Raw genomic sequence first — 13,331 nt, 5'->3', positions numbered from 1 at the left:
GTCCTCAGTTGGGGAGCACAGCAGTTGGGGAGCAAAATGGTTATTTTGCACATTGGCAAAGATGCAACACGGTTTGCACGGGATGTTCAGCTTTTCTCTGCATGGAAGTCTGTGTCGAGATTAACACATGTATTTCTCTGAGAGTCACGGTGATGATGCTAACATTGCTGCCAAAAATCCGATTTAAGGGCAGCTGCATTTGAGTTTTTCCCAACGGGACTCGCTGTTGCTGAGGAAGATGAGTGGACACTGCTGAGCGAGTGGGGGCTAAGGTGTATTGTTTTTAAAATCGCAGCTGTGTGCTTCTGGGCTCTGGAGTGAAGGCAGTGACAAAGCAGCGTCACTGGGGGAAGATTTCAGAAATCGGCCGTCCCCAGTTTCAGTCCAGGCTGGGGGATGATGTCACTGAGAGCTTCCCTGCAGAGAAATACTTGGGGTGCTGGTCGATGAAAAGCTTGACATGAGCTGGCAGTGTGCGCCGGCAGCCCAGAAACCAACCATGTCCTGGGCTGCATCCGAAGAAGTGTGGCCAGCAGGGCGAGGGAGGGGATTCTGCCCCTCTGCTCCTCTCTGGTGAGACCTCAGCTGGAGTGCTGTGTCTAGTTCTGGAATCCTCAACGGAAGGAGGAGATGGAGCTCTCGGAACAGGTCCAGAGGAGGCTACAAGGATGATCTGAGGGCTGGAGCACCGCCCGTACCAGGACAGGCTGAGAAAGTGAGGCTTTTTCAGACTGGAGAAGGCTCCGAGGAGACCTTATAACGACCTTCCAGTGCTGAAAGGAGCTCCAGGAAAGCTGGGGAGGGACTGTTCACAAAGGCTTGTAGCGGTAGGAGGAGGGGCAACGGGTATAAACTGGAGAGGGGCAGATTTAGACTGGAAATAAGGAGGAATTTCTTCACTGTGAGAGTGGGGAGGCACTGGAGGGGTTCAAGGCCGGGTTGGATGGGGCTTGGAACAACCAGATCCACTGGGAGGTGTTCCTGCCATGGGATGGGCTTTGAGCTCCCTTCCAACTTAACCCATTCTATGCCTCTATGACGGTATATTTCCTGGCTTTTCACGGCTGGACGGCAGCTCTCGCTCTCTAGAGCCTCTGAGGGTCCATAGGCAGCGCCCCGCCGCCGCGGCTTGCCTCAGCCAGCCCGGCGGGGCGTGGCTCCTTTAAGGCGGGACGCGGCCCCCTTGGGGCGGGGCGCGCGGGGCCGGAAGCGGCGCGAGCGGCCCGGGCCCGCCATGAGCCGCCCGCCCGCCCTGCAGGCGCAGACCTGCGGCCCCTGGGAGATGAAGGAGCGCCTGGGCACCGGCGGCTTTGGGAACGTGGTTCGCTGGCACAACAAGGTGAGGCGGCGGCGCGGCTCCCCCCCTTACCCTCCCGCTGCGGCCCCGGCCCCACCCTGAGCCGCGCTGTGCCCGCAGGAGACCGGCGAGCAGGTGGCCATCAAGCAGTGCCGGCAGGAACTGAGCCCGCGCAACCGCGACCGCTGGGCGCTGGAGATCCAGATCATGAAGAGGTGCGGGGTGGTCGGGCCGTCCCGGGTTCGGTACGAGATGGGGGCGGTGGGGCTGAGGGCGGCCCTGAGGAGAAGCTCAGTACGAGCCGGCAACGTGCCCAGAAACCAGCCGTGTCCTCGGCCGCGGCCAGGGAAGCGCGGCCAGGGAGGGGGTGCTGCCCGCCGCTCCTCTCTTGTCAGACCTCATCCGGAGTGTTGTGTCCAGTTCTGGAATCCTCAACGTAATAAGGAGATGGAACTGTTGGAAGGGGTCCAGAGGACGCGACAAGGATGATCCGAGGGCTGGAGAACCATCCATACAAGGACAGGCTGAGAAAGTTGGGCTCGTTCGGCCTGGAGAAGGCTCTGAGGAGACCTTGTAGCGACCTTCCAGTACCTGAAGGGGCTACAAGAAAGCTGGGGAGGGGCTGTTCACAAAGGCTTGTGGTGGTAGGACGAGGGGCGTAAACTGGAGAGGGGCATATTTAGATAGACTGGAAATAAGGAGGAATTTCTTCACTGTGAGAGTGGGGAGGCCCTGGAACAGGTTGCCCAGGGAAGTTGTGGCTGCCCCATCCCTGGAGGTGTTCAAGGCCAAGTTGGATGGGGCTTGGAACAACCAGATCCAGTGGGAGGTGTCCCTGCCCATCAAAGGGGGCTGGAACTAGATGATCTCTAAGGTCCCTTCCAACCCAAAGTGTTCTATGATTCTTTTCCTGCCTCAGTGGTTCTGTGAACCTCCTCGGGCTGCAGCAGCCCCACCGCTCCTTGTCTGTTATGGGGTCTGAGACCAGCAGCGTGGCACCTGCCTTCTCAAGGCACAGCCAGGAGTGGCTGTGCAGCCCTGGCGGAACACACTGACCGCACATGGAATGCAAGGAGTTGTGATGAGTCCCAGTCCACGAAGGATGGGTGAATCGCAGACCTTCAGAATTCACCTGCTCAGTTTCTAGACAGATTAGAGTCCTTGTAGGGCTGCGTGATGACCATGAGCACATTGAACTGTGTAGCTCTTGCAGAGCAGCCATCTCTCGGGTGTTACCTCAGCTCCATTCATTTCCAAATGCTTGCTTCGTTTCTGCTTCTCAGGCTGAACCATCCCAATGTGGTGGCTGCCCGCGACGTCCCTGAAGGGATGCAGAAGCTTGCGCCGAATGACTTGCCATTGCTGGCCATGGAGTACTGCCAAGGCGGAGACCTCCGCAAGGTGAGGTCCCTGCGAGGGTGACCAACGGCTGGATCAGTTTCTTAGCTGATCCTAGGATTCCTATTGAAGTTTCTATGTAAAACCTGTTTTCACATCCTGATGCTTCCTAATTCTTGTCATGGCGCTGACAAGTTTTGGCAGGTTGGTCCTTGATGACACATTCGGCTATTGAAGACTTAAACTGTTGCTGTCTGAAAGTTGTCGTGTTTATTGGGCTGCGAGTGACAGTGTGAGGAGTTTGCGTATAGAGGATGAGGGCATGTGTGAGGGATGTGCATCAGGGTGTGAGTATAGCTGAGGCCATCATGGGGCAGGCTACATCTGTGGGCGCTGCTCTTCCTGGGAGTGATTAACTCCTATCTGTCATAGGAAAGAATAACACGTTAATTCTAATCTTACTGTTTTTCTAACCTTTGCTGTAATCTGCCCATAGATAAAACCTAGAGCTTAGAGCTGAGATTTGAGCTGATACCGTCAGGCACAGGGGAAAAGGCTATGGAGGATGACGCAAGTAGAAGGAAGAACGTGGGGGTGACACTGACTTCTTTCACCCACTCTTTTCTCCTCCCATGTGGTTAGACCAAGGCCTGAAGCTGTAATTACTGCTACCAGAGGTCACAGTCCTGTAGAGTTTTGTGCCTCTAGGGAAATTCATTGCTGTTACTGGAACTTCGTGCATCTGTGAGAGTTTGTGGGACTGTGAGCTTCACTCAGGATACAGGAGGGAAAGACTATAGTCGGTGTTGTCTTCTTGCAGTACCTGAATCAGCTGGAGAATTGCTGTGGCTTGCGGGAAGAAGCTATTCTCATCTTGTTATCTGATATTGGTAAGTGGTGCAGTACCTTCAGTTGTCTGAAGTATGGGAGCCCTTTCAGTGCCAAATCCACTCCACGGATACGCAGCTGTGAGCTAAATGGTTCAGTCCTAGACTGACCTTTGAAGAATATACTTATTTCCTGCCTCGCTCTGCCATCCCTCCCTGTGGAAGAGCCAATTTTTGATTTTTATTCTTGAAAATGTAGGGCTGAATTGTATTGCCTAGAAAAAATGCCACTCGGGATGTCTGAGAAGGTCCTGGATAGCTGAGCACTCACAAAGTGACTCTGGGTTATGTTGCACACCAGTCTCCATCCTTAGCTTAACAGCTTATCATCGGGACTTCAGAGTGTATACAATCAGTGGGTTTCCATTAGCATTTGGGCAACTGCTTTGTAGAATTTTAGACAGATCTGATGCAAAGATTGCTAGGTGCTGTCTGGAGACTTTTGAGGTGGAGTTGTTTTGGTCAAGCTATGTTGTGATCTTACTGAGTTGCAGCTGAGGCAAAACTGGATAGGCGCTAAGAGATGTTTAGGAGGTGCATTTGGGGCAGATGGATGCTTACAAAGTGAGCTTGTGGCCAGAGTACAGAAGTGTGTTTGTCATTACTTTTAATGCAGATGTGGCTGTTGGGTATTATCTCCTGTCCTTTGTGTTCCTAGAGCATTTGTATCCTGCTGCCTCACCCTTGTGCTCATTAGGGAAATGATGCTGGTTGCTGATCAGAGACATCAACAGATCACATTTAGACCAAAGTTTGCGTTCACACACTTGTGTGTGTTTGGAAAGAGGGACAGACCCATGTTTTCAATTGTACGATCATCTTGGCAGTCTAGGGAAGTCCCTGCTTACTGGATGCTAGCCAGGAAGATTTACAGGAAGAGTGTGAGGGAAGACCCAGAGAGCAGTCTCTGTGTCCAGAAGTGTTTGGTGCTGGCTTTTCTTCTTGTACTTGGTGTTTCATTCTACATTTGATTGTACAAGATGCAACCCAAAAACCATGCTTATACTAGGCAGAAATGAATTATTATGAGCTCATGCTAGGTACGCTCTTACAAGTGGCTTTTTCTGTGTCTCAGCTTCTGCTCTTAGGTACCTTCATGAGAACAGGATCATCCACAGAGACTTGAAACCAGAGAACATTGTGCTGCAGCAAGGAGAGCAAAGGGTAAGCAGGAACCAGGTGTTGCTGCCTGTGCAGACGAGCGTACAAGTAATGTGCGTGTGCTTCATGCAGTTGCAGTGCCGCCTCTGCAAAGAGCTCAACCTGGGATAACAGCTCAGATCTGTTTGTCAAATGAATGGTGTTCTGCATGCAGCTAAGATTAAAGGTTGTGTTAGACCTCTGATGACGTTTGACATTTTGACTTTCAAGTATTAAGGGAAGAACCAGACTGTAAAGGTAGACAAAAGATCTCCAGTTCTATGTGTATCAATCCAATGACAACTTTACCTACTTTTAGGAATCTACAGGAGCCTTCCATTTCCACTTCCACCTCCCTGTTGGCATCTTTCCTGCATACCTTTGAGGAGCTGAACTTTTTCTTTGGTATGGTGTGCTTTAACAGGACTTTTCTCTAGTGATCTTATTCTGTGTTGTTTATTTCAGTTAATACACAAAATCATTGACCTTGGTTATGCTAAGGAGTTGGATCAGGGAAGCCTATGCACATCCTTTGTTGGGACTCTGCAGTACTTGGTAAGGAAGGAATTCAGCTAGAATAGCAGCTGCCACTTTGCGGTGGGATTGAGTTAACTGTTATGAGGCTTTGGGCTGGGACAAAGTGCTTGTCCTAGGATGGGGGTGTGTCTGGGGCACTGCAGCGAGGAAGGGTGGCTCTGTTTTTGCTGACACTGGGTTTGCACAGTATCTGCTGGCTGTATCTGTTATAAATAAGGAGCAGGAAGGCTGCTCACCAAGAGAGGATCTCAAAGCTTGTGAGAGGCAGAGCATTCAGCACCGTCTTTAATCTATTGTATAAATGTTGATGAGCTCTTGAGGGATAGGGAGAGCTAAAAGATGGGTTGCTTTGTCTTATATGTGTGTGTGTAAACTGTCTCAGGCTCCAGAGTTGCTGGAACAGCAGAAGTATACGGTGACAGTGGATTACTGGAGCTTTGGCACACTAGCCTTTGAGTGCATTACAGGCTTCCGACCATTCCTACCCAACTGGCAACCAGTGCAATGGTGAGTGAGCTGGAGCCAGGTGACAAGAAGAGTGTGTGCAATGCAATGGTCCTGTTTACAGAAGCAGAAGTCTGGCCCTTGATTCCTAGGGTAATATCCCTATGGTCCTTGCCCTTATGGAGACTGACTCCCTTCCTAGGAGTTATACCTGAGCAATTTCAGGCATACTTGATGGTTGTTCTTTGGGATAAGGACTGACTCCTGCAGGGCAGGTAGCAGAAACCAAAGTGGCATCTGTATCATCTCCATCAAGAGTAGCTTTAAGAGCCTACTAACACGCAGGCTGGGAAAGGCAGGTGATTATTTCATCGTTGTATTTGCTTGAATTCACTAGGCATACGAAAGTGCGACAGAAGAGTGAACTGGATATTGTTGTTTCAGAAGACTTATCTGGAGAAGTCAAATTTTCTAGCAGTTTACCCTGCCCGAACAATCTAAACAGGTGAGGACGAGGAATCTTATGCCACACTGGTATAAACTGTTTCCTCTGCAGAAAGGCCAGATTTATATTATATGCCTCACTAAGTTAATCTTTGAATAAACTGAGTGCATGACAAAACAGCACTTGTGTCCCTTGCCAGACTTGTGTACTCATGAGTGTCTGTTTCTGCCTTCTAAGCACTGTGTTTATGATTGCGGGACAGAGGGGAAGTTTTCTCAGTCGTCCAGCAGAGACCAGGCCATATGGTGACTGGAAATGCGCTTTAACCTCTTCTGTTTCCCTTCTTGTTTTGGTCTTTCAGTGTTTTGGCTGGGAGGTTGGAGAAATGGCTGCAACTGATGTTAATGTGGCACCCACGGCAGAGAGGTACAGATCCAACGTATGGACCCTATGGGTGTTTCAAAGCTTTGGATGACATTTTGAACTTGAAGGTGAGCAATGGGGTCTGTTTCACCTTAAAAAGTTTTCTTGGGGGCAGTTGCCCATGAGAGAAGAGGCTTGAATCATAGACCTAGGAGGAGGAGCAGCAGCAGCATATAATAGCGTTTAGCTCTCTCCTGACAGTGACAGGTGCATTCCTCTTGTTATTTGAGGACAAATACTCCCTGAGCTTGCTGGGAGTGACAAATGGCTTGTGTGTGTGCTTGCTTCCATATTCTGGTAGAGGATTTCGTGGCTGAAGCTGTTTGTTTGCCACGTAGCCTCTATTCCAGTTGGTGGAGGACAAGGACTTTGACATAATGTTATGAAGTAGCTGCAAAGCAACTTCTTGAGCCTGGCAGGTGCTTTGAACAGGGTATCAGTGGCCAGCGTCTCAGTCCTGGGATCTCTGCTCAAACACTACCAATGTTATCTTCAGTTCTTCTCATATCACGCTACTCTTCTCGCAGTTGCTTCATGTTTTGAACATGGTTACGGGGACTGTGCACACCTACCCTGTGACAGAGGAGGATACGCTGCAGACTCTGAAGGGCAGGATCCAGTCAGATACGGGAATACCAGAACAGGACCAGGAGCTGCTGCAGGAAGCTGGACTTGAATTGTTTTCTCAGAAGTTGGCCACTAAACACATAGCAGACAGCAAGGTGAGTCTGGATACTCACTCTTCTTTGCTGTTGAGGGAATCGAGGTGGGGCAGTGCTCACTTTGGGAGCACAGCAGTCCCTGCTGTTCTGGCAGGCTTTTGTCACACATAGACCTAACAGGCCTTTCAGAATAGGCATCCTGTTGCCTTTGGTGTTCTGTCTTTGGCTCAGGAGGAACAGTCTGTTTATGGTGCTACTGAGGCTTGCTTGTTCTGAGAGAACTGAGTTGGATCTTTTGTCTTCTGCAGGTGAATGACACTGCAGCTGCAGACACAGACCTCCTCTTCCTCTTTGATAACCAGAAATTTGCCTATGAGGCTCAAGTTGCCTTGCGTCCCCATCCGGAAAGCGTTGACTGCATCCGTAAGGACTTTCTCTAGCGTGAATGTGAGAGGTTGCCTATGTTGAGAGTGCTGCCTGTGTTCTGTGGCTTGAATAGGGCAAAGAGTAAAGAGCTTCTGCATGTTGGGACTGAAGAAGCAATAAAGTGGGCTGGCATAGCATTCATTCAGTTTGTCAACAGAACTAAGGAGAGGAAGTGTTTAATTGTGATGTACTGGGGCAGCTGCATAGGGGTTAGCCAACTGTAGGCTTTGCAAGAGGTAATGTGCCCCTCAAGAGAGTGATGTTTTGGTCTGTTTTGTCACGCAGTAGCACTAACTTTAGGTTTCTTGCTGATACATACGTTTCTTCCCCCCTCCCCTCTGTTTCCAGTTCAGGATCCAAAGAAGAATCTGCACTTTTTCCAGCTGCGGAAAGTGTGGGGTCAGATCTGGCACACAATCCGGATGCTGAAAGAGGACTGTAACCGACTTCAGCAGGGGCAGCGAGCAGCCATGTACGGTGGCAGTTTCTCTACAATACTTAACTCCCTGCCTTTGCTCCCTGATGTAAGGGGAAGGACAGGAATGGGACCCTGTTGGAATGGGGAAGCCCATGAGCGGAGCTGTTAACAGTTAATGAAAAGCTGAGAGTTCCGTCCTCTGACACAACTGCTTTTGTCCTCACTGCTACACTCTGATTACTTTTGATGTAAGTGGAAGCCTGCATTTTTAGTGTGGGAGGATAATAGGAGCTTCTTCTTGTCCATGCAGGATGAATCTGTTGCGTTACAATAGTACCCTCTCGAAGATGAAGAATTCTATGGCCTCCCTTTCCCAGCAACTGAAAGCAAAGCTGGACTTCTTCAAAACAAGCATCCAGATTGATCTGGAGAAGTACAAAGAGCAGATTGAATTTGGAATTAGTGAGTATAGCATCTGTCAAACAGAGGTCTTTCTACACCTCTTATTCCCACGAAATATATGCCTTTTCCTCTATGAACCTGAGGAAAGCAATCACTCTTCTTTCATTCCTGTAGCTTCTGAGAAGCTGCTATTTGCTTGGAAAGAGATGGAGCAAGCTGTGGAACTTTGTGGGCGGGTATGTTTCTAACTGCTTATCCTAAAGAAAGAGGCTTGGTTTTTGTTCATGGTTTGCTGGGTTTTTTTGGTTTTTTTTTTTTTTTTTTTTTTTGGTCATTGTCGTCCCTGAGATAGAAAGTTCTTGTGCGTGGGCTGATTCCAGATGTCACTTTGCCTTGGTTTGGTTGCACCATATTAGTCCGTTGCCAGTTCTTCATGAAGCTCACTCTGTAAGATTTGGCGGGGGAAGGAGGGAATGTGAGAGGAGATTTTGCAGTGGTCACATTTAGATGTCCTAACCCAGTCCTGGAGCCAGGATAGCTGAAAGGGGATATGGAACATAGGTTAAGTGGAATGGGAACATGAACAATTAGATGATTGATCACAAGAACTTTAAGTTTAACTTACAGTATCAGTTTTGAATTTTGAAAAGGCAACAGTTTCCCATTCTTGCTGCACAGTCCACACCTGCTCTCAGTAAGGCATTCACTCTTTCAACACAAGACAGTGTAGCCCCTGTAGCTCAGGCCAAGGACTGTCATTCCCAGATGAGGAGTGGAAGGTGACTAGTTGACATCTTTTCCAGTGCTCGGTCCTCCGCTGTTGGTAGGAGGCAGAGGGCAGAACTACTGTCTAACAAGCAGCAGCTTCTGCATGTGAACAAGCTCAAGAGAAAAACAGAATCTGGGATACCAGGAGTGGATGTGGTTGTGTGCTAAGGGAAAAGACAGAATGAGAGACCTAGACTAGCCAGGGAAAAGGAGGCATGATGGCCTGGGAACTAGCAGTACATTTACTACGAAGTCTGACCCTTCAATGACTCTTTATTGTGGCCAGAATTTTTTTTATCAAAAATGTTGGAAGTTATTTTATCCCAGAGCACCAAGCTGATTTCTTTGAATTGAAATTACTTGTGGTCTCATCTGTCTTTGTCCATGACTGCTGTTTGTGTTTTGCTGACGTGAGTGTTCAGAAATGTGAATAAGAAAGGAAGAGCCAGTGTGAATGCTAGTGTCTCTTGGTGTGAGACTGCCCTCTGGCTTATGTTCTGCCCTGCCTTCAGGAGGATGATGTGGAGCAGCTGGTGAAGAGGATGATGGCCCTGCAGACAGACATTGTGGACCTGCAGAGAAGCCCATTAGGTCGCAAGCAAGGAGGAACACTGGAGGACTTGTGAGTTGAACTACCTTGAACTACTGACACAGGTGTATTTCTAGCTAAGCTTATTCGCTGCAAGATGGTGAATTTGCCATCCTTTTAGCCCAAATTATGGGGGCCTGGGAGGGTTTTGACACTAAAAGACAGTTTTTGACTCCTTACCTATCACCGATCTGAAATGGCAGACTGGTATAGAATAGATTTGAGTTCTTGAACTACTTGTTTGTAATTTAGGTTGTAGAAAAGTCCTTTGTTCTGTGCCTTTGTCTTCTAGAGAAGAACAAGCCAGAGAGCTGTACCGGAGACTGAGAGAAAAACCAAGAGGTAAAAGACGTTTTAGCTCAAGGTCAACTTGCTTTGTGTGGATAGTAACTTTGGAGATGCAATAACGAGCACTGAGAAAACTATCTCTGCATTCTAGACTTGCTAATAGGCCAGCTGCAGATGGACTCTACTGGATTCATCTCTTTTTGGAGAGGAGAGTCAGGGACTCAATTTTAAACTAGGCCAGCCTTGCTTTCTTGGTGCCTTCTGAGCACTTCTTGAAACTCCTCTGGAGCTCTTCTTGGAGCAGGCTGTTGCTGCCAGCATATGCTGCTGGTTCTCTGTAGGAAGGATGAAAGACACAGCTGTTCCTTCGAGCCACTCTACAACCCCAAGGCATTAGAGCCACCCTACCAGCTCTGCTTTCCAGTTCTTATCATTTTGAAGAAGGTGGCCAAGATCTGGTGCAGTTTGTCCCACCTGCCTTGAACTTGGGATGTTTCAGGATCGAAGCAGCAGTGGAAACAAGCCACTAAGAATCTTCTCACTGCAGCCCATAAGCTTGCCTTTCTGTGTAATACTCTGACTCTCTTTCCAGATCAGAGGACAAGTGGCGACAGCCAAGAAATAGTACGGCTGCTCCTACAGGCAATCCAGGCCTTTGAGAAAAAAGTCCGAGTCATTTATGCTCAGCTGAGGTGAGATTTGTAGAGTCAGCTCTTACTGAGGGTTGAGAGGAAGCATTTTCTCTTTCAGCCAGAGGTTTTGTTGTAGAGATTTAATAAACAGTGCATGCAACTAATGAGATCTGAGTATTACTGTAAAAAAACATTGGCAGTAGGGGAGCATTTCTGATGTGTGATCTGATTATTTTTTTTTAACAGTAAAACTGTGGTTTGCAAGCAGAAGGCACTGGAATTGTTCCCCAGAGTGGAGAAAGTGATGAATCTGATGAATGAAGATGAGGAAACAGTTGTTAGGCTTCAGGAGAAACGACAGAAAGAACTATGGAACTTGCTGAAAATTGCCTGTGTAAGTAAACTAAAACCTTCAGTTTAGTCTGTGGCAGAAGTTACTGAAATAATTAATAGTAAATTTACTATGTGCTATGGTTCTTTTCTGTTATTTTCAATTAGTATTGAAGCCAAATTCCAGGTGCTGCTGGAAATTAGTGGAAATAATCTTGCATGTTTTCTTCAGAGCAAGGTACGCGGTCCTGTCACAGGCAGCCCGGAGAGCATGAACACATCACGCTTTGGTAGCCCTGGTCAGCTGCTGCTCCAGGTCCCTTCTGGAACCTACAGTTCATCAGAATCTGTCAGGAAAAGGTGAGGCAAAGCCATGAAAAACAGGGAACAACGTATAGCTTTGCCCACTCCAATAATAGAGGGCTTGTTTTATCTGGAACGGGTAGGCTCGCTTGAAGTACACTGCCAACAGGGATGGCTGGAGCATGGTCACACAAAGTGACAGTAGCTGAGCTGTAGCATAAAGGAGAGAGTGCTTTAATGAAGCACGTGTAGTTCTGGCTTGTATAACCAAACGAGGTCACCGGTTGGACTGACAGACCTTGGTTTGTTTATTTATATGTTAAATCTTTCAGGTTAAAGGCTGTTCTGCAGCTTTTTCTTGATCACCAGTGACTCCACATAATAAGAACCCAACTTCCACTCGGAACATGCTTCCTTTCTTGTCCCAGTAAATCTGGGGATGCCTCTGACTTGCCCAGTTGCAATCTGGATGACCTGACTGGTAAAGGTTAATGTTCTCCAGTGCTCTGTAGCACCACCTGCCACAAATATATCCTAGAGGCAGAGGGCAGCACCTCTTTAAACAGAACTGCCATGGAAAATAATGGTGTAATAATTGTCCCTTTCAGTGAGGAGCTGCTGCTGGAATCACAGAAACTCTGTAGCCAACTAGAAAATGTGATGCGTGACACAATGAAGGATCAGGAGCAGAGCTTCATGGTAACATATCTGATATTCTTCTGTAAAGAGAGGGGGGAAGCTCTTGGCTTCAAACTTCTGCTCGTGTAACTTTGCCAACCGCAGCAAACAGAAAATGGAACATTCCTTTTGGACAAAGAGAGAGTAGGAGTTGTGGGAGGCACCCACGCCCCTGCCCGAACTGCTCCCTGCTTGCTGAGGGCAGGAGCCACATGCTGGGGACTGAAATTGCACCAAGCAATAATGGGTGGGGGAAGGTGCTGGTCTGTTGGACAGAAATACTGCAGAATTGCACACGGACTTTGGGATGGTCTTGTGGCGACACACTGGTGGGCAGGGATGCTTATTTAACAATGCAGAATGTTGAAAAGAATGTAAAATATCAGAGAAAAGTAGCTTTAAGAGGTTATTTTACAGCAGTCTCATGTTTTTCACAAAACCTTATTGACCAACTTGTTCACAGTAAAATCTTTAAATCTTTTGTTTCCTCTTTATTCTGGAGGAATAAAGTGTAACTCAACCTTAAGAAAGTGCTGACCCACAGTTCTGTTTATTCCTTAGGCTCTAGATTGGAGCTGGCTGCAGCTTCACACAGAAGAACTAAACGGTCCAGAGCAAACCCAGATGTAGAATCCCTTTGGTTGCCTCTGAAGATTGCTGGTTCAGGAAGCCAACTGTGAAAAGTGCTGCCTCTGAGAGGGAAAGTTCAAGTGCCTCCTTCTGCTGTCACCTATCGCTTGTGATACGCGTGGCCCAGCTTTTACCCTCCACCTCTTGGATGCTTTTTTCCACAAAGAAACCATAGGAAATGCCTGTTCTAACTGCTTGGGGAAAAATTCTTAATTGTGCCTTAAGACAGCAGATATTCTTACTCTGTCTGGGTGTCTCTCCCCTTCGGCATCACATGTTGTTTTGCTGCCTTTTAGGCTTTCTAATGAACAATGGACACCACCTGCAATCAGCTTGTACAGTCACTGGTAGATGTCACCTTCCTAATATACTTGAACTGTGAACTTCATTTCTTACATTTGCTCATTTGCACTTTTTTCCTTACGTGTAACGGTTGTACTTACCTAACTTGTTTCCTATACGGGAACGAAATTATCTAAACCATGTAAACTTTTGGTTTGCTCCGTTTGATACCCTCAATAACATTATAATGAAAAAGCTGCTTTTCACTGTGCAGGTCTCAAATGGGAGAGGTGCCAGGATGTTATCATAGAGACCGCAGAAAAGGAAACCCTCGGTGTACATGTGTAGTTTAACAAAGCATTTTCAGGTTATCTGTTAAACCATTCTTCCCGTGTCACCAAAGCAAAAGCAC

The 13,331-nt window shown here is 47.9% G+C and overlaps 1 protein-coding gene across 1 annotated transcript in view; it reads left to right on the top strand.

Annotated features, from left to right (window-relative positions):
- IKBKB (inhibitor of nuclear factor kappa B kinase subunit beta) overlaps nucleotides 1-13,177 on the top strand; it is a 229,314-nt gene extending 216,137 nt beyond the window's left edge. The window contains exons 2-22 of the mRNA XM_069877376.1: nucleotides 1,211-1,339; nucleotides 1,418-1,512; nucleotides 2,581-2,698; nucleotides 3,456-3,525; nucleotides 4,598-4,686; nucleotides 5,128-5,217; nucleotides 5,582-5,706; nucleotides 6,041-6,148; nucleotides 6,450-6,579; nucleotides 7,039-7,233; nucleotides 7,482-7,596; nucleotides 7,948-8,071; nucleotides 8,328-8,479; nucleotides 8,594-8,655; nucleotides 9,700-9,809; nucleotides 10,069-10,118; nucleotides 10,657-10,756; nucleotides 10,943-11,090; nucleotides 11,259-11,386; nucleotides 11,938-12,028; nucleotides 12,569-13,177. Of these exons, the coding sequence (XP_069733477.1) occupies nucleotides 1,235-1,339; nucleotides 1,418-1,512; nucleotides 2,581-2,698; nucleotides 3,456-3,525; nucleotides 4,598-4,686; nucleotides 5,128-5,217; nucleotides 5,582-5,706; nucleotides 6,041-6,148; nucleotides 6,450-6,579; nucleotides 7,039-7,233; nucleotides 7,482-7,596; nucleotides 7,948-8,071; nucleotides 8,328-8,479; nucleotides 8,594-8,655; nucleotides 9,700-9,809; nucleotides 10,069-10,118; nucleotides 10,657-10,756; nucleotides 10,943-11,090; nucleotides 11,259-11,386; nucleotides 11,938-12,028; nucleotides 12,569-12,637 (2,274 nt within the window). The 5' untranslated portion in view covers nucleotides 1,211-1,234 and the 3' untranslated portion in view covers nucleotides 12,638-13,177. The remainder of the gene's footprint in view (nucleotides 1-1,210; nucleotides 1,340-1,417; nucleotides 1,513-2,580; nucleotides 2,699-3,455; nucleotides 3,526-4,597; nucleotides 4,687-5,127; nucleotides 5,218-5,581; nucleotides 5,707-6,040; nucleotides 6,149-6,449; nucleotides 6,580-7,038; nucleotides 7,234-7,481; nucleotides 7,597-7,947; nucleotides 8,072-8,327; nucleotides 8,480-8,593; nucleotides 8,656-9,699; nucleotides 9,810-10,068; nucleotides 10,119-10,656; nucleotides 10,757-10,942; nucleotides 11,091-11,258; nucleotides 11,387-11,937; nucleotides 12,029-12,568) is intronic.
- The last annotated feature ends 154 nt before the right edge of the window (nucleotides 13,178-13,331 follow it).

The sequence above is a fragment of the Phaenicophaeus curvirostris genome, chromosome 27, assembly GCF_032191515.1.
Source record: "Phaenicophaeus curvirostris isolate KB17595 chromosome 27, BPBGC_Pcur_1.0, whole genome shotgun sequence".
Taxonomy (NCBI): Eukaryota; Metazoa; Chordata; class Aves; order Cuculiformes; family Cuculidae; genus Phaenicophaeus; species Phaenicophaeus curvirostris.
This window is presented reverse-complemented; position numbering and strand designations above follow the sequence as displayed.